This window comes from Aotus nancymaae, unplaced genomic scaffold (assembly GCF_030222135.1).
Source record: "Aotus nancymaae isolate 86718 unplaced genomic scaffold, 86718_ANA_hifiasm-v0.15.2.pri h1tg000049l, whole genome shotgun sequence".
In the NCBI taxonomy this organism is placed as follows: Eukaryota; Metazoa; Chordata; class Mammalia; order Primates; family Aotidae; genus Aotus; species Aotus nancymaae.
The window spans coordinates 12,512,561-12,533,606 of record NW_026988463.1 but is presented as its reverse complement, the minus strand read 5'-3'; the positions used below and the strand labels follow the sequence as shown (position 1 = coordinate 12,533,606).

Here is a 21,046-nt window from a genome sequence, read left to right as displayed (position 1 = left end):
GAAAGTGTGTTGTTTGTCTGGACATACACATGTGTATGTTTTTAAGAATGGGTATCTGGTACTATTCCAAATCCAAGTATTAAATTCCTTTCCATTTTACGAAAGGAAAATGTTGAGATACTCATAACCTGCATGGCTACCTGTTGCCCTGAAGGAATTCACGAAATCTGATAACCGCCCACCAGGGATATCGTCAAGGACATTGCAGCCTGGTGTGGGAAGATAGGCCAGATGACCTTTAAGAGCCTCAGAAACCAGGGCGAGGGCTGGATGTGGCATCACTGAGCTGAGCCAGAGAAAGCTGGACCAGCAGAGACCATGGCCTGGACTGAGTGTGGCTGGGCCAGACCAATCTTCCAAGCCTTGGACACTGGCGCAGAAATTACTTTTAGCAGTAGTCAACCTGCCAGGACCCTAGGCCAGATTTCAAAATGGACAACCATTCTACAGTGCTGGCTGCGGGTTCTCAGTGTACGTGCAAAATATACACATAACCCGGTTAGCCCAGGAGAAGAATTCTTAGAAATGGCAGTATTTGCTGAATCAGTTGCATGGAGTCCCATGATGGGGGTCAGCATTGTACATGGGCAGTCCCTGTTTTCCTTTCGCATCCTCTCGAAAGGCGACGTGCCTTGGCCGTGGATTTATCCAGCTACTAGTCATACAAATATTGCTCATTCCTCTCAGCCTATGAAAATCCGTTTTCTACTAGTATCCTCTACTAGTATCCTCTATTGTTTATCCTACATAAACAATATAGGGATTGTTTATGTCGTATACCTGGGTGTATGTATTTTTCAAAACATACTTCAGAAATCGTGTTGTAACAGACCAGGCATTGTACCAGCCACCTTTTCTTGTTGCAGGGCTCTTTGCTCTTCTCTGTCTTACTCTTTGTCTTCTAGACCTTCACTCCCCGAGGCTCAAACAGTAAACATATTTATTAAGCATCTGGTATGTGTCAGGTCCTGTGCTAATATTAAAGTGCTGAGGTTACAAGTGATGCAGAAAGCTTCTGGCCTCCTGGAACATTCGCTTTAGTGGAAAATACAGACATTAAATGATTGTAAATATTGTAATAAGTTTAAGTATACAGAGCGCCACTGGCTGCAAAGTTAAAAGAAGAGGGTGTAATAGGAGAGTGCATCAAAGACCTCACCCAGACAACAAGCTGATCGGGAGCCGCTTCCCTGAGGAAGTGATGTTCAAGCTGATACTAGGCAGATGGGGTGGGAAGGGGGTTATGTCGAACAAAGGCGTGTATGAAGGCTCAGAGGTACAAGAGGCCCTGTGAAGGATTTAGGACTTCACGGGCCGTAAGACTGCACTGAAGCATTCTAAGTAGGAAGGTGACTTAAGCATGTTTCTGAAGGCCCTCTCTGGCATCAGCTGAGGAATGAGTAAGTGTGGAAACCAGTCAGAATGCTATTGCAGTCATCTGATGAGAAAAGGTGGTAGCTAAGATTAGGTTAATGGAGGAAAAAGACAGATTTGAGAGATATTTGGGAGACAGATTCAAAGAATTGGTGATACTAGATGTGGGCCAGTACCTCCTGACCATTCCTTCGCTCTTTTTGAAACAGCCTTTGCCCAAGTTTTTGCTAATTAAAATAATTGTCACCTAGATAGAAATGAGTGCACAGAGCTAAAATATTCAGATTGTGGTTTTGGTGTTCACGTCAGGAGTCCCCAAGATCATCCTGAGGCTCGATGATTCGCTGGAACTCACAGGAGTCAGAAAAGCTGTTACACTTGCAGTTACAGTTTCTTCCAGCAAAAGGATACAGATTAGGACTGGATGCAGTGGCTCATGCCTGTAATCCCAGCACTTTTGGGAGGCCAAGGCGGGCAGATCACTTGAGGTCAGGAGTTTAAGACCAGCCTGACCAACATGGTGAAACCCCGAAAAATGCAAAACTCAGCCAGGAGTGGTGGCACATGCCTGTAATCCTGGCTACCCAAGAAACTGTGGTGGGAGAATCACTCAAATCCCAGGAGGTGGAAGTTGCCATGAACTGAGATCACGCCACTGCACTCCAGCCTGGGCAACAGAGTGAGACCCTGTCTCAAAAAATAATTAAAGAAAGAATACAGATTAAAATCAGCAAAGAGAAAGGGGACATGTGGCAAAATCCAGGAAAAACCAGGCCTAAGGTTCCAGGTATCCTCTCCCAGTAGAGTCACACGAATGTACTTAATCCTCCCAGCGACAGTGTGTGACCACACATGCAAAGTGTTGTCAACAGGGAAACTCACCTGAGCCTTGATGTCCCAAGTTTTTGCTGGAGCTGAGTCACATAGACACAGAGTACCTCAATGACAGGCTTCATTCACCTCCTCAGACTCCAGTCCCCAAAGCAACAACAGACATTTACCATAAATCACATCATCAGCGTGAACTATCTGATCCAACTGGCACCTTGTGGTTCAAGGCCTCAGGCATATAAAAACCCTCTTATCAAGGAGAATACTCCATGGGCTCAGAGCTCATCTCCCAGGAACTGGCCAAGAGCCAGTGTTGAGCAGAGAAGGCTTTCTTGGAAACACGAAGAGTTTGAGCAGCCCAGGCCTGCTGAGTTAATCTGCACAGTGTTAGAGCCAGAGAGCCTGATAGAATGGGAGGAAGACATCACCTGAGTAGGTGAGTTTCATGCTTCACCTGTCTTCATGCAGCTGCCTCTTCTCCAGTGCATCAGGGAATCTAATCTAGAAAAGAGCACTTTTAGTAGACAGTAGTAAGATATTGGATCCCATGCCATTCCTGATGTATGCACATGCTTCCACACATCAAAGGGCTCAGTGACAAGATGTGGATTAACCTTATACATACTGGAAAACCTCACTCAGCAGAACCTGGAACATGGACTCTCTCCCACATTTCAATCCATACAATAATTTCTACACCAGGTTTTAACATAATTTTATCTATTATCTGGCATAATTTTTTAATACTTTCAATGGTGATTATCTACTTGTCATAAATAAGATTTTCCCATTTTACCCAGCAGTCAATCAGATGGTTGTACTATTTAGAATCTTAAGATACGGCTGGGCCCCATGGCTCACACCTATAATCCCAGCACTTTGGGAGGCCCAGGCAGGAGGTTCACCTGAGATTGGTAGTTCAAGACCAGCCTGACCAACATGGAGAAACCCCATCTCTGCTAAAAATACAAAATTAGCCAGGCATGGTGGTGCATGTCTGTAATCCCAGCTACTCGGGAGGCTGAGGCAGGATAATCACTTGAACCCAGAAGGCAGAGGTTGTGGTGAGCCAAGAGCACGCCATTGAACTCCAGTCTGGGCAACAAGAGTGAAACTCAGTCTCAACAACAACAAAAAAAAAGAATCTTAAGACACGTACTTTCTCAGGAAACTTGGGAAATTTGAGAGGTGCTTCTTTTGCAAAGCAAAAACATATTTGAGGTGCATTATTCAAAGAACATTTGCACCGTGCCTATGCTTAGAGCAAAATTTAATGTGAAAATAAGACAGTGTACTTTTACCAAGACCTCCATGGGTGATGTTATAAGAACGACAACAGTTGCGACTCTTTAAAATAACCAGAAAGGAACAAATCAGGTGAACTGACAGTGAGAGGATTGTTTAGCTGGATTAAAGATCTGTAGATTACAGATAACAAGAGGAAAAGGTTATGCTGCTAAATGTCAATAATAAAATGCTCCCTGGGTAGAAAGCAATAACATCCTCAGCATACATAGCTTTGAGGAGGCCACTGCTTTTCAAAGAAAGGGGTAAGATTATTTGAAATTTTACAGTTTGGCAATATGATCACAAAATGGGCTAGCATGAGGGCTTAAGTAAATACCCATTGGAAGAGACTTCTAGTTTAATGCCACTTTCCTATGTTGGCATAGGATTAGGTTGTACAAGCTATTCAAATACCGTTGAAGACTGGGCTCAGTAGCTCACATCTGTAATCCCAGCACCTTGGAAGGCCAAGGTGAGAGGATTGCTTGAGCCCAGGAGCTCAAGACCAGCTTGGACAACATGTGAGAACCCATCTCAATTTGTTTAAAAATTAAAATGAAATACATTTTAATAAAAATATCATTGAAGACACTGAAGCAAACATAGGAAAGCTTGGTGCTTTAGATTAAGCAGAAATAGGAATCTGAATTTTTTAATTACTATTTTCTTCTGTCTGTCACATAGGGGAACTTGGATAATTATGCCACATGTTGGAAGCAAGAGACATTGTTTATAATTATGGTAAATTTCTGCTAAATTGAGTTACTGGTTAGGAAGGCTTATTTGCTTCATAGTCCAGGTTTCATCTCTGGAAAATATTTTTTCTCAGATTTGACTTGTAGTTAAGTTATAACATTTAGTAGTAAACTAGCTGCTGTTTTCTGTAACTATTAATTGAAACAATTGTGGAATCATTTGAAAGCAAATCTTCAGTATTTTAGTATAATCATGGATAATTAGACAATGAGATTACCACATTATAAGAAAAGTACATTAATAATAATACCTAACATTTATGTACTGCTTACTAGGTGCCAGGCACTGTTCTGAGTGACTTGCATATATTATGTAATCCTCATAACAGTCTTTTGAGGTACATTTTTAAAATTATTATCCTCATTTTACAGATAAAGAAATTGAAGCACAGAGCCATGAAATTACTTTCCTAAGATCACGTGGCCAGTAAATAGTTTCAGATCCACACACTTTGGAAGCAGAATCTTTAACCCACTAAGATTATACAGATTACAAATTCATCAGGAAATTGGGATGATCCTGTGTGTGATGTATAGCTTAGCCAGTGTAACAAGTAGAAATACAGTGTCGTTTGACACAGTGAACATACTACTACTAAATGAATGTTAAATAAAAATATAAGAGCAATAACTTTTTTTAACGGTTTACGCTTTGTCCTAACCAAAGTGCAATAGACAGAATGGAGTGGTAATGAGTGGCAGCCAGAGCCATTGCCATTGCAAAGGGCTTTTCAGCAGCTAGTGCTTGAGTCCGGTATTGAGAATAATGAGAAAAAACATGGAACTGGAACCCTTGCCTGCTTCCTTGTGATCCACTTATAAAACGTTGTACTAATAATAATTTTACATTTATAGGTTATTTGAAATAGTATAAAATTTAAAATTATTGTTTCTTTAATAGTATCTTTTAGTGATACCCTGCTCTAAAATATTTGTCCAGAGTGGTTAAAGAATTGGACCATCTGATTTCATTTCCTCTAATGGGTATATTAGTCGATTTTCACAATTCTGTGAAGAAGTACCCCTGACTGGGTAATTTACAAAGAAAAGAGGTTTAATTGACTCACAAGTTTCACATGGCTGGGGAGGCCTCAGGAAACTTAACAGTCATAGCAGAAGGGGAAGCAAACTTGTCTTTCTTCACATGGCAGCAGGAGAAATGCCAGACACTTATAAAACCATCAGATCTCCTGAGAACTCACTCTCTATCCTGAGAATAGCACTGGGGGAAACCACCCCCATGATTCAATCACTTCCCACCAGGTCCCTTCCAGGACACATGGGAGTTATGGGAACTATTAATTCAAGATGAGATTTGGGTGGAGACACAGCCAGACTGTATCAATGGGAAAATCTTGGTTGTTTTAACCCTTGTTGAAATTAATTAACATTGATGATTCCTCTTCTGTTCCCCTCACCTTTGTCTCTTTTATTGCAGTTCCTCTGTTCCAGTCTTTTGTTTTTTTCTCATGTTTGCTTTGTTTCCTCGACTCACTTGCCAACCCCAGTAGGGAAGAGACTCAGCTTATACATCTTTTCTATCATACCTGGCAGAATTAATTATAACATACCTTACCAGTTTGGAAAAATAAGGCTACCACAAACCTGGCTTACTCTCTCTGATTATTGAGGATCTTGTCATGATGTGGTTCCAAATTGCGAATCTTCTGATTGTACCATCCTCTAGATCTACCATATATAAGATATGAGCCGTCTTAAAGACAGGAATTCTTGTGTGATCACAATTATATCCAAAGTACCTAGAGCACCATGCAGGAACACTCCATAAATGTTTTTCAGTAAATGCATGAGCAAGTAATGAATGCTGCTTCCAAGGCATAATCTGAGCTATTGATTTTTTATTTTAATCTCTGATAGAAATTAGATTTCTTGTATCGATTTCAAAATCTCGATCTTGATTTTTCTTTAAAACTCAGGATATTTAATGGGACCTCCCACCTGGAATTTTCAAAATCAAAATTCTATCATATATGTGTTTTTAGTTTCTTAATGATTTTTAAACATTCCTGTTTATGATAACCCTGAAAATGTTTGCATGTAAATGATTTACTTTTTAATATCAACACCTTAACCTTACAGTCTCAGGAATCTCTTGGTGGCATTTTTTTACATGTGACATTTTTTTTTGACATGCTTATATTGTTTCTTAAATATTTGCATAGAAAATCAAAATAAACAACTGCTTTTTTTACTCTGGAAAATCAAGAATTAGTACCCGATTAAGGTACTTTTTACCTTAACTTTTTCTACTTCCTTTACCCATCACTTGTCTTGGCATATTTACTTCTTTTTTTTTTTTTTTTTTTTTGAGGCGGAGTTTTGCTGTTGTTACCCAGACTGGAGTGCAATGGCGCAATCTCGGCTCACCGTAACCTCTGCCTCCTGGATTCAAGCAATTCTCCTGCCTCAGCCTCCCGAGTAGCTGGGACTACAGGCGCGCACCACCATGCCCAGCTAATTTTTGTATTTTTAGTAGAGACGGGGTTTCACCTTGTTGACCAGGATGGTCTCGATCTCCTGACCTCGTGATCCACCCGCCTCGGCTTCCCAAAGTGCTGGGATTACAGGCGTGAGCCACCGCGCCCGGCCTCATATTTACTTCTAATATATTCCTTGCTTTTTTTTTTCTTACTGCCATCATCATGTAGATCATTTTCAATGCTACAATTTACAAAAGATAATATCTAGAATTTTGAAATTAGTTTCTAAAGTGTTGACAATGTTTTCTTCCACAGGGAAAAAGCAAGCATGGTTGTCCCTGAAGAAAGAGAAGGCAGAGATGAAACAAACCTAGACCTAGTAAGAGGCATAGCATCTGCAAATGTTTCCACTGACACTCGGAAAGCCGGTGAGTCCTATACCTCCATTGCCTACAAAGGGGGCTGTGAAGTTCCAGAGTTAGTCTGCGTCCTATACCTCCATTGCCTACAAATAGGGCTATGAAGTTCCAGAGTTAAGGCTGGTCTGCTAAGGCTTGGTCTGTATCAACAAACTCTTAAAAATGGGGATCAGACAAGGAGAGGATGTGTACTTCCCTACTCTAACCTCGGCTCTGCCATTCACTAACCATGTGTCCCCATAGTGAAGGCACTGTGTCATCTGCAAATCATGTGAGGTTGAGTTCTAGGCATCCCAGCTTAGAATGGGTTATGGTGCAGCATTGCCTTTGCATTTGGTTGGTTGAGACTCAGAATGTACTTTGCAAATAAACTTTGGTAAATGGTGATTAGGTTCTTATCTCAATCTAAAAAGCCAATTTAGGCTGGGCTCAGTGGCTCATGCGTGTAATCCCAGCACTTTGAGAGGCTGAGGTGGGCAGATCACTTGAGGTCAAAAGTTTGAGACCAGCCTGACCAACATGGAGAAACCCTGTCTCTACTACAAGTTCAAAATTAGCCGGGCGTGGTGGCGCATGCCTGTAATCCCAGCTACTTGGGAGACTGAGGCAAGAGAATCACTTGAACCCAGGAAGCAGAGGTTGCGGTGATCTGAGATCGCGCCATTGCACTCCAGCCTGGGTGAAAGAGCGAAACTCCGTCTCAAGAAAAAAAAAGTTAATTTAACTCAGTGTACTTGAAGGAAGTTTCTCCTTTCCCCTTAGGTGTATACATAGGTGGGAGTTGTTTGGGGTGCATTCACTCCCCGGCTCCTTCCGTATTCATTTCTTCTTGGTAGCTCCCCAGATCCCCCGTGTCTGGTTGCATTGCTGTGCAGTGTCCAGACTATGGCATGCTACCAAAACCTGCTGAATTCCAAGTGCACTGTGATCCAGAAGTCACCATTTTACCGTTCCCCAAATTTCAGCAGTAGCTGATTTCAGCCAGGTGGCATGAGAAAAGCAATACGATTGAGTTGGTGTAACCTTTGGTGAGGCCAAGTACATTTAGAGCAGTGGGTGTTAGAATTTTTCTTTTTTTTTTTTGAGACGGAGTCTTGCTCTGTCGCCAGGCTGGAGTGCAGTGGTGCAGTCTCGGCTCACTGCAATCTCCGCCTCCGGGGTTCAAGTGATTCGTCTGCCTTAGCTTCCCGAGTAGCTGGGACCACAGGTGCGTGCCACCATGCCCAGCTAATTTTTGTATTTTTAGTAGAGACGGGGTTTCACCATGTTGGCCAGGATGGTCTTGATCTCTTGACCTCATGATCTGCCTGCCTCGGCCTCCCAAAGTGCTGGGATTACAGGCGTAAGCCACTGCACCCTGCCGGGTATTAGAATTTAGTAGACTTTAGAATAACCTCGGATGCTTGTTAAAAACTATAGATTCAGCCAGGCGCGGTGACTCACGCCTGTAATCCCAGCACTTTGGGAGGCCGAGGCGGGCAGATCACCTGAGGTCGGGAGTTCAAGACTAGCCTGACCAACATGGAGAAACCCCGTTCTACTAAAAATACAAAAAATTAGCTAGGCATGGTGGTGCATGCCAGTAATCCTAGCTACTCTCAAGGATGAGGAAGGAGAATTGCTTGAACCTAGGAGGTGGAGGTTGCAGTGAGCTGAGATCAGGCCATTGCACTCCAGCCTGGGCAACAAGAGAAACTCCGTCTAAAAGAAAAAAACTGTAGATTCACAGCCCTCAGTTCATAGAAATTCTGACTCAATGGATATGAAATGGAGCCAGCAGCTCGGGGGCTTCTGAGGGAAGTGGTTTTTGGACCATACTTTGGGAAACAGTGCCTCAGAGCCTCTGTGTCTTGTTCAGAGAAAATCCTTTGGAAAATCAACCAGGTTGTTGACATTTCATGAAGAACTACAGAATGTAAGGCAATATGAAGGAAGATAAATTGGAGTACATGGGGACCACAAAGATGGGTCCGTAGAAGAGCTATTCATAGAAGCCTGTCCTTAGAGGTCAGTTCTCCACACCTTCATATTAGTTGCCTATGCTGCTATACCAAATTACCGCAGACTTAATGGCTCAAAACAGCACATGTTTTATTATGTTACAGTTCTGCAGGTTCAAAGTCCAGATGGCTTTCATGGGGCTAAAATCAAGATGTTGGCATGGCTGCATTTTTCCTGGAGGCTCTAGGAGAGAATCCCTTTCCTGGCCTTTTCCAGTCTCTAGAGGCCATCTGAATTCTTTAGCTTATAGCCCCTTCTTCCGTCTTCAAAGCCAGTAGCATAGCATCCTCTGTTCTCTGATCATCCTACCTCCATCCTTCACTTGTGAGAACCCTTCAGCCTACCTAGATAACCCAGATAATCTCCCAATCTCAAAATGCTTAACGGAGATACATCCTGAGAAATGTGTCATTAGGCGATTTCATCATTATGTGAATATCACAGAATGTGCTTACACAAAGCTAGACGATCTAGCCTGCTGCACAGCTAGGCCATGTGGTGTGGCCTATAGCTCCTGGGCCACAAACCTGATAGCATGTGACTGTACTGAATACTCTAGGCAACTGTAACACAGTGGTAAGTATTTGTAAATCTAAGCACGTCTTAACATAAGAAGCTATGATAAAAATACAGTATTGTAATCTTACGGGATCACTGACTGACATGCACTTTGTCATAAAATGTTATTGTACAGCACATGCCTGTATTTATAGGTTGTGGGGACAAGAATGTGGACATCTTTGGAGGGTACCATTATTCTGCCTAGAGCAGCCCTTGATACTTGGAAGTGTGATCCTTAAACCAGCAGCATTAGCATCACGGGGGATTTTGTTATAAATGCAGACTCTTAGACCCCTTAGCTCAGACCTACTGAATACAGAATCTGCTTTGTTTTTTTTCTTTTTCTTTTTTTTTTTTTTTGAGACAGAGTTACGCTCTTGTCCAAGCTGGAGTATAATCTACTGCAACCTCCACCTCCTGGGGTTGGAATGATTCTCCCACCTCAGCCTCCCAGGTAGCTGGGATTACAGGCATGCACCACTATTCCTGACAAATGTTTGCATTTTTAGTAGAGATGGGGTTTCACCATGTTGGCCAGGCTGGTCTCAAACTCCTGACCTCAGGTGATATGCCCACCTTGGCCTCCCAAAATGCTGGGATTACAGGCGTGAACCACTGTACCTGGCCAGAATCTGCTTTTTTTTGTTTTTTTTTTGAGACAGAGTCTCACTCTGTCACCAGGCTGGAGTGCTGTTGAGTGCTGTGGCCCAATCTCGGCTTGCTGCAACCTCCGCCTCCCAGGTTCAACCTATTCTCCTGACTCAGCCTCCCGAGTAGCTAGGACTACAGATGCGCACCACCACGCCTAGCTCATTTTGTATTTTTAGTAGAGATGGGGTTTCACCATGTTGGCCAGGATGGTCTCTATCTCTTGACCTCATGATCCGCCTGCCTCAGCCTCCCAAAGTGCTGGGATTACAGGTTTGAGCCACCACACCTGGCTCAGAATCTGCTTTTTTTTTTTGAAACGGAGTTTCGCTCGTTACCCAGGCTGGAGTGCAATGGCGCGATCTCGGCTCACCGCGACCTCCGCCTCCTGGGTTCAGGCAATTCTCCTGCCTCAGCCTCCTGAGTAGCTGGGATTACAGGCATGTGCCACCGTGCCCAGCTAATTTTTTGTATTAGTAAAGATGGGGTTTCACCATGTTGACCAGGATGGTCTCGCTCTCTTGACCTCATGATCCACCGCCTCGGCCTCCCAAAGTGCTGGGATTACAGGCTTGAGCCACCACGCCCCGCCCAGAATCTGCTTTTTAACACACCCCAGGTGGCTCATGTGCATGTTAGAATGTGAGAAGCTGTGTTCTAAGATATTTATGTTTTTCTCAACTCCTTCCCTTTCCCCATGTCTGGACTCATTGATATAAACACAATAGTTCCTAAATCACTAGACTTACTCAGTGAGCATGTTTAAGCATCTACTGTGTCTGCTATTTTAAGCATCTGCTCTCAGGCTTTGTCCTAGGAATTGGGAATACATTGACCAACAGAATGTGGTCAGTGCAATAATAATGGGCTATAAGGAAACTACAGAGGGGAGACTTTAGCAGATATGATGGATTTATGAATCATTGCAAATAAGGAACTACTGATAGACTCTAACTCTCTTATTAGCTCTGTTTCATTTAAGGGAAATCACCTCTACTTTGTAAACAAATCTTTTTGAAAATACAGAAATTATATGAAATATTACCATGTAGAATTATGTAACCATCCATCAGAGTTAACAACAGAAACATCGATTTTTAGATTTTGCTATATTCCTTTTTTGAGGGTTCTTCCCAGTGACATTACTTACTTTTTCTCTGTAGGTGGCCAGGAACAGAACGGTACACAGCAAAGCATAGTTGTGGATATGCGTGAATTTCGCAGCGAGCTCCCATCTCTGATCCATCGTCGGGGCATTGACATTGAACCTGTGACTTTAGAGGTTGGCGATTACATCCTGACTCCAGAAATGTGCGTGGAGCGCAAGAGTATCAGTGATTTAATTGGCTCTTTAAATAATGGCCGCCTCTACAGCCAGTGCATCTCCATGTCCCGCTATTACAAGCATCCCATGCTTCTGATCGAGTTTGACCCTAGCAAGCCTTTCTCTCTCACTTCCCGAGGTGCCTTGTTTCAGGAGATCTCTAGCAATGACATTAGTTCCAAACTCACTCTTCTTACACTTCACTTCCCCAGACTCCGGATTCTCTGGTGCCCCTCTCCTCATGCAACGGCAGAGTTGTTTGAGGAGCTGAAACAAAATAAGCCACAGCCTGATGCGGCAACAGCATTGGCCATTACAGCAGATTCCGAAACCCTTCCCGAGTCAGAAAAGTATAATCCTGGTCCCCAAGACTTCTTGTTAAAAATGCCAGGGGTGAATGCCAAAAACTGCCGCTCCTTGATGCACCATGTTAAGAGCATTGCAGAATTAGCAACCCTGTCACAAGAGGAGCTCACGAGTATTCTGGGGAATACTGCAAATGCCAAGCAGCTTTATGACTTCATTCACACCTCTTATGCAGAAGTCGCATCTAAAGGAAGAGTTAAAAAGTGAACAGTGGGGGCTGTTTTCTTATCCCATGGCTGTGCTTTTCAGCTGCTCCTTGCCAGACATCGTCGGTTGTTATTAATTATTAGTTTGGTATTTCATTCCTTTCCAGTGCTCTTACTGATTGTGTGGTGGACCAGAAGCCGGGATTCCTCTCTGAACTCTGCAGTTAGGCATCACTTCAACTTGCCTGTACCTGCTCTTTTCCCTCCCTGCACAAGCCATGCCAGGCTTAGCATATCCCTCTTTAAATGAGATCTCTCACAATCAGTAAAGTTTCTACGAGAAGGTAGAAAGGCACAGAGGGTGCAGGGAGTGAAAAGAGCAGGCATGAGGAAGCTACCCTTCTCAGCAGTCGTGTTATCTAGTGCAACATAAATAACAGTCTTAATTGTACTCCATACCAGTGCCCCGTGGCTCTCAAAATCTGTTCTTTGCTGTTGTTATCTGCTGGATGCTTGAACTGATGTTTGTGTAGGAAATCATGCTCTGACCCTCTGTCTACAAAGGAGCCTTCTGGAACACTGAGAAGGAACATCTCTTTGCCATTCCTGACCAGTTCTCTCTATCGCTTTTTCTTCAGCTCCGTAATTCTTCTGCCTGTCTGTTCTAAGGAAATTTTATGGAACCTTCCTATTACTAACTCAAGACCCCCACCTCTAAAACTGGCTGACTAGTCTTCTAATGACCCAAACATATGTAGCATAACTTCATTGTAAAGTTAGTATTTTTAAAACATAAAATGAATGACCTATTTGTAAAAGTTAATGATGAAGGAGCTCTTAGAATTCTCAATTTTTACACATATTCAGTCTCCTAATATCAGAGATCTCTAAGCCCAAATGGCTAGTTATAGAGTTTTTTAAAGACCTCCTCATTTCCCAGCTCTCTCATATCCTAAGACACCAGCACCATATCCTCTAGAAATACAACCTAAGCTCACCTTCCTGTGATTCTTCATTTCTCACAATCCTGTGCCAGGGTGGCTCCTTTCTTCTCTGTGTGGGGACCTAAATACAAGCCAGTAAGTGGCCCAGTAAGCTTTCAAGATTTGGTTTTCCTGCCTTGAGATAAAAAGGATTATAGGTAAATGAAAGATCAGTGTATGGAATATATAAAAATTCAGAAGAAATACATACACTTAAAAATCCATAAAGAAAGAAAATCCCATTCTAAACCTCCTGATTGATTTAAGTTGGCTTTTTACTTAAGTGTACGTATAGGATATTCACAGCATCTTTGTGCAATTTTTAAACTTTTATATTTGAACTTTACTAATTTGGCTATGGTTCACATGTTTAGAAATGAGTAGTAAATTTTCTACCTCAGGGGCTGATACAGACGTCAGTTCTGCTAGCTGTATCACATATTTTAATGTTTCATCAATATCAGCTATTTTTTTGTTTGCTGTACTATTTGAACTAATAGATGCTGGATCATGTAATACAAAATTGTCTTCAACTTTAACAACATTTTTTTTTTAATGGGACAGAGTCTCCCTCTGTTCGCCAGGCTGGAGTGTAGTGGCACAATCTCGGCTCACTGCTTCCACCGCCTTCCAGGTTCAAGCGATTCTCCAGCCTCAGACTCCCGAGTAGCTGGGATTACAAGTGCGCACCACCCTGCCCACCTAATTTTTGTGTTTTTAGAAGAGACGAGGTTTCACCATGTTGGCAGGCTGGTCTCAAACTACTAACCTCAGGTATTCCACTGCGCCTCGGCCCCCCAAAGTGCTGGGATTACAGGCATGAGCCTCCACGCCCAGCCAACAAAATTATTTTTAGCTTTCCTTTTTGAACTGAACCTCTCATATTGGCATCTTGATTTATTGGTACTTAACAGTATATATGGATTTTGAACTTTACACAAGGGTGCTACAAGAATGAATTGAGGGGTGTCAAGAACCAGATTGGCTGTCGTAGAACTCTGTAAGATGATGTGGAGAGTAAAGAGAAGGACAAGAAATAAAAATTAGTTTAAGGTGGAATAAAGATTTGGGCTGCTAATTTTTTCTCAGGATTCAAAATATACCCCTTATAATAGAAAACAAAAATTTGAATGATTACAGCATTGTCGTCAACATTCTATTTTGTATATATTGTTGTATTGAAGATAGTTCAAAGTATATTAAAATAGACCTACCACTTCAAATGGTAATGGTTATTATGTCTCTTCACCCTCTTCCAGTACTTCTGCTTGCAGTATGGAGTCTCTTTTTTTCCTTCTTGTATAATTCCACTTGCCTTTTATTGTTGTTTCATTATATAAAAGGAAAATCTTAACAAAGCATATTGTGTGAAAGGGGTTTCAGTCCAAGTTAGTTTTCAAAAATAAAAATAAGGTCTTCTTTCCCCCACACCCCAAACGGAGTCTCGCCCTGTCGCCCAGGCTGGAGTGCAGTGGTGCAGTCTTGGCTCACTGCATCCTCTGCCTCCTGGGTTCAAACGATTCTCTTGCCTTAGCCTCCTGAGTATCTGGGATTACAGGCACACGCCACCACGCCCAGCTAATTTTTGTATTTTTAGTAGAGACGGGATTTCATCATGTTGGCCAGGCTGGTCTCAAACTCCTGACCTCGTGATCCACCCGCCTCAGCCTCCCAAGGTGCTAGGATTACAGGCATGAGCCACCACACCCAGCAAAAATAAGGTCTTTTTATTGCTACCATTTTCAACAGTCCTTGTTACCTAGTGCAACATAAATAACAGTCTTAATTGCACTTTATACCAGTGCCCCATGGCTCTCAAAATCTATTCTTTGCTGTTGTATCTGCTGGACGCTTGAAGACAGGTGCACTGTCTTGTATGTATTTGAATTATGAACAGTAATTTCTAATGAATTCTAAAATGGTCATTATAAGTGAAAAGCCTCTCGCTACCACTTCCTCTTCCAACTACATATATTTCATTGTATTACCAGTTTTGGAAAGTTTTCAATACATCAAGTGTTTACTTAGATTTTTGTACAAATTTTTTTACCATCTAAGACTCTTTGGAAAAGGAACTAGAGACGCATGAGTTGCAAAATTAATAGTTTATTTTCCAGCATCATTTTATTAACTTCACTTTTTTCTCTCAAGATAGTAAATATCCAACTTATGAACTCATGTTTAGCTCTTTTAAAACCTTTTTTAAAAGCTAGATCAGCATTCTATTTTACAAGTTTTTTGTATAAAAATGTGAACATATGAGATATTGTGAGAAATCATTTTAGGTTTCATTTAAATCATAGTGCCTTTTTTGATACTTCCTTAAAATTATGCAAGAAGAAATCATTTTTAGTAGTGGTCATAAATATTATCCATTTGGCAATAAGTTACTATTTCTTCAGTCTGAAGCTCAGCAGACAATATGTCTACATGTGTTTGAGTAGTTCCTGGATACAGTTTCCCAGCTCATGAGAGTCTGTAAATAGTCTCATTCCTTAAGCCACTAGGACATGAAGGGTTAAGTCTAGATTTGGTTGCACTGAAATCCCACAACATAGAATTAATCAATGGCCTTTAGCAGGAAAACCTACAGTAAAGCAAATCTGAAGAAGTAGGGTCGGGGAAGGCCGGCGTTATTGGTCTTTCCTTTTGTTTTGCAAGGATAATTTGATTTTCTTTTGGCTCAGAAAACTTCTTTGGGGAAATTCTCTTTTGTGTAGAGATGTCCTCTTAAAAACCAACATTTTGGGAAAGTTCTTTTTTCAGGATGAAGTATATTAAAATTAAGGCAGGCTTTGACATGAATTATCACTTTTCTTATTTTGCTTTCTACTTTGGTTTATAGGTATTTCTGACTCAATTCTGAATTTCAGCACTTACTTAATCATCTTTATCTACCGGGTTTTTGGTGGCCTAAACCACGGTGCTATTGTCTTTTAAATTAAAGATGCAAAAGCAAAATTTTGGATGGGAGTGAGAAATAACTGATTGATATGAATTTTAACAGAGTTTATGTGTGTGTGTTTGATATATATTTATTCAGTATTTTCCTCAGCATTTTATGGGCAAAGTAAAAATAGCAATGTATAGTGAAAGGGCGTATATTACCAGCAGTGATAATTTAAAATCTTGAAAATATTGCTTTGTTTCTGTTATGCAGAATTAACGATTAAAGCAGAAATGCTCTTTGAACCACTGTTTTTGCTGTTTAATTCATTCAGTAACCTACTTTCTAAGACTCGAAAATATTGGTTATTTTTCCTTTCTGCTTTTCATTCTGTATCATGTCTCCTTAAGGAGGAAAACAAAACAAAAACTCTTCTTCTGAAAATACTCATTTGTGAGTTTATAATGAGTGTGTGGTAAGCACAAGGCCTGGGGTATCTTAGCTCAGCAAAGGTGAATATTCCCTTGCCACTCCTGCCTCATACATTTTTGTTCCTTTAATTTCAGAGTTGGAAGAAACAAATTATCCTTTCAACACCTCGAGAATTTATTGCAGTCTTTCAAACCAGTTTAATTATTAGTTACTGATTGGCTCATTTCAATGATTTAATTACGTTTGCTTCTGCTTCAAAATGTAGCTCCGTATCCCTTTTTAACAAGGTGTGAGACAGGTTATTTCTCACTACGTTTTAGTGTCTGAATAAAACTTTGGCAGACTAGCAAACCCCTTCTCAGTAGCAGCGCTGTAACTTACTTTTTTTAGAAATCACTTATCCATTATCTTATTTAATCCTCATAACAAAGCCATGAAGGTACTATTATTTAATCCTGTTTTACAGTGATGAAACTGAGACACAGAGACGCTAAGTAATTTGCTCAAGGTCACCCAGTAGTAAATGGTGGAACCATGATTTGAAACCTTAATGTACAGCCCAAAATGAAACAGTGGGAGCTGTAGGGGGAATGGGAAACATTTCTGTCCATTTTTATGTGTCTGATTACAAATATGTCATAGAAAAAGCAAATTGTTTTTATACCTCTCGTAAAGTGTCAAAAGCAATTATGTAAAACTTAGATAAAATAATACTGAGTCTCCTGTGTAGAGCTAGATATTAGCAGTACCTAGGCTGCCTCTGATTTTCTAGGGCCATATGCCTCTTGGTCACTGATTAAGAAGGCTATTTTGCAACTTCACAAGAATCGAGGTTAGTTTAAATAAAACTATTGGCCATGCAAATGATTCTTGTCCAGTTGCATTGCAAAGATCATTGCCTAGTGTAGCATTAACTGATTTTATATTTTTTCATAAATGTAGTTCTGCACTCCTTTGACCAACAAACTCCAAATCTTCAGGTCCTTGACTTTCTTCAGAACCAGTCTTAATATCTTCCTGATTCCTCATTAATTAAGTTAAATAAAATCTTTGACTCCTGTTTTGTTCTTTTTGTATGAAAGTCATGGTTATAACTTTTTTTTTCTTTTTTTTTTTTTCTGAGATAGAGTCTTGCTCTGCCACCCAGGCTGGAGTGCAGTGGTGCGATCTCAGCTTACTGCAACCTCCACCTTCCAGGTTCAAGTGGTTCTCCTTCCTGAGACTCTTGAGTAGCTGGGATTACAGGTGTCCACCACCATGCCTGGCTAATTTTTGTATTTTTAATAGAGACGGGTTTCGCCATTTTGGCCAGACTGATCTCCAACTCCTGACCTCAGGTGATCCACCCACCTTGACTTCCCAAAGTGCTGGCATTACAGGCGTGAGCCACCATGCCTGGCCTATGATTTTAGCTTTTTGAAAATTGTGCTTTGCAGTCATATTGCCAACATAAGCTCCCAAAGCTCCCATATCATGATAAAACTCTGTTTCCAGCCTCATGTGTCCTAAAGTTATAAAATAGAAGAGGGTTGGGGCTGGGCATGGTGGGCTCACGCCTGTAATCCCAGCACTTTGGGAGGCCTAGGTGGGCAGATCACCTGAGGTCAGGAGTTCAAGACTAGCCTGAACAATACAGTGGAACCCCGTCTCTACTAAAAATACAAAAATTAGCCAGGTGTAGCGGCACATGCCTGTAGTCCCAGCTACTCAGGAGGCTGAGACAGGAGAATTGCTTGAACCTGGGAGGCGAAGGTTGCAGTGAGCTGAGATCGTGCCACTGCACTCCAGCCTGGGCAACAGAACAAGACTCTGTCTCAAAAAAGAAAAAAGAAGAGGGTAATACATATGCACATGTATATATCTAAAATCAAGGAATATATATATATATTTCTTAAATATATGAGAAGTATAACTTGTACTCATACATTAATATATTGAAAACTATAAATTGATTAGGTATCAATTATAAGAACTACAAATTTTAAGATGCTGGCATTTGTTGAATGGACTCATCCTCATTCCGTTTACAAAAGCTCAACTGAGTATTTCATCTGAGTTCCTTTTCTGTGTAGCCATTGACTATCTGTGAAGAGACTGATTAATGAATGAGAAAGAAAAGGAATTTTAGACACTCCCAAGGATCTATTTGTGTGACTAAGATATTTCTACATGAGAAGAACACAGCTCTCTGAGGCCTGAAAGGTAAACAAAATCAACTCATGATTTTAAATAAAAGGCTTTCCTGGGATTCATGAAAATAGTAAATGAAAACTGGGTCTAATGAAATGGTAGCACAGCATATTTGAGATGATAATATTTAGGGACTCTTTCCTATAATTATAAGCTCCAGAACTCGGTGTCAATTAGAAACAGATTTGCCTCCCTATGCAACTTTATTTCTGGGAAGGGTGACACCCAACAGAAGCTTAGGAGAGAAGACAGATTAGTAGACCAAGAGAAGCGTGACCAGGCAGGTTTATTTTCAGCGTCAGGCATTATTGCATAAGGCAGAGGGCTCTCTCTGGGTTTGATGCTATAACAAACAGTCCATGCCATCAACAGACATTCAGTCTTGCAGTGAAGAGAAGTCAAAGGCAGAAAATGAGCAAGTGGAATAACAAAAATGCCACGAGAGAAATATAAGTGTTCCTGAGGTCAGAGGAAGAGGTCACATCCCTGTCCTCAGAGAGGAGGTAGAATTCGAGAAGGGTCTGAAAAAACAGCTAGGATTTCAGCAGACAGATGCAGGGCGCTGCACTTCAGCCCCAGTCTACCACATTAGAGAAGAACAGATGGGAAATAGAATGATGATGTTTAAAGAGAGAGTTGTGAACACTAAGTAGGAGCAATACACTAGGGCCATATTGTAGGAGTCTCTCAAGGGCTAGTATGTTCTTATTTCAGTAGAAAAGTGAATGTTCAATGAAGGAAAAAATGATCCAGTAGCCTTTTAAAATTTTAGTCTGGCAGTAGATTTTGAAATGGAAAGGAACTAGTATTAACTTTACAGTGTGTCACGTATGTTATGTATGCTACCTTTACAGGCAGAGACAAAGATTCTGAGAGATTCAGAAATTAAAGTCACGGTGGAAGGACATTGCAGATTCAAACTCCAAAACCTGTCATCTTTCTGCCAGACCTTGCTGGCCGGAAGGAGGATCGGAGGTGAAAAGACCACTTCAGAAGCTGTTGCAGCAATCTAAGCGATGGCTAACGAAGGCCGGAACTAGGATGACCGCTTTGGAAATGGAAGGAAGGTCAATTTTTGGAAGGTGGCAAATGAAAATGTATGCCTGGGAAGAGTCTAAATAATTCCTAGCGTTTAAACCTACGCTCAGGAGATGATGAGACTGTTGAAGAGAAGAAGTTAGTCTGAAGAAGGACCTGATTTGGGGAAGAAGTACAGTTTTGATCAGGTTGATTTTGTGATAGCTGAAAGTCAGGGATAGTCTCAATACAAGATGTAGTAGGGTTGGGCGTGGTGGCTCATGCATGTAATCCCAGTACTTTGGGAGGCCGAGGTGGGCGAATCCCTTGAGGCCAGGAGTCTGAGATGAGTCTGGCCAACATGGTGAAACCCTGTCTCTACTAAAAATATAAACATTAGCCAAGCGTGGTGGCGAATGCCTGTAGTCTCAGCTACTTGGTAGGCTGAGGTGTAACAATCTCTCGAGCCCGGGAGGCTGAGGTTGCAGTGAGCCATGATGACATCATTGCACTCCAGCCTGGGCGACAGAGAGAGGCTGTCTCAAAAACAACAACAAACAACAACAACAAAAAGACGTAGGAGGCATCGCATTGAAGTGAGAACTGAAGACATTGGTTGAATAAATAAGTGGTTAAGGTAAAGAAACCTGAAAACACTAACAATGATAAAATGCCTACATTAGGAGGTAGGAGGATAGAATATTAGAAAAAGAAACTGAGTCATCCAGCAACCAGAATGAAAACAGGAGGGAATCTCAAGGGAGTGACCCACAACATCAGGAGTTGAGCAGGATGAGCCGAGAGAGCTGGTCGTCCTGTTCGGTGGGTCCAGGAGACCTGAGGGCGCGCACCAGCCTGAGGTGCTGAGGAAGCCATGGGGGATGGAGAGGATGAAGAAAACGAGGATGGGGCCGGCTCAACAGGGGGGTGATTTTGTTTGTTGGTAATCAGGATGAGGGAGCAGAGCAAAGTGGGAGAAGGAAGACACTAGAGAGAGAACAGAGAATTAAGTGGAACCAAAATTTAGAATTGTGGGGGATGGGGGTGGAGAAAAAAAACGAAAATGGTTTTGCTTGTCTTCCTTTCACACCTACAGAAAACCTGTTTTTGTATTGATTTGCCTCCTCTTAAAGACCAGCATTTACGTGATCCTTCCCCCCACCCCCACACCCACCCAGCCCACGTGAAACGAACCAGCTTGCCACAATAAGTGTAATGAGCCTTTTCGGCAGCCTTGCGTTTTAACAACAAAACACTGCTGTTTGGCGGCGAGGTCCGCATGTGTTTAAGGGAGCCGGGTAACAGCCTAGAACCCCGCTGTCTTTGGAACCTGGCTTTATAGTTTTATCACTATTTAAAGCCTCCCTTTCAGCGATTTTTTAAA

General features: G+C 41.6%; 1 protein-coding gene across 4 annotated transcripts in view; it reads left to right on the top strand.

Annotated features, from left to right (window-relative positions):
- ERCC4 (ERCC excision repair 4, endonuclease catalytic subunit) overlaps positions 1-20,834 on the top strand; it is a 39,556-nt gene extending 18,722 nt beyond the window's left edge. For 2 of the 4 annotated variants that reach the window (XM_012453217.2, XM_064362488.1), the window contains exons 10-11: positions 7,004-7,116; positions 11,481-16,328. In XM_012453217.2, the coding sequence (XP_012308640.2) occupies positions 7,004-7,116; positions 11,481-12,214 (847 nt within the window). In that variant the 3' untranslated portion in view covers positions 12,215-16,328. Of the gene's footprint in view, positions 1-7,003; positions 7,117-11,480; positions 16,329-18,527; positions 18,687-19,499 lie in introns of those variants that run through there. The other 2 variants (XR_001107605.2, XM_012453218.3) reach the window with 2 other exon arrangements.
- Positions 20,835-21,046: the final 212 nt, after the last annotated feature.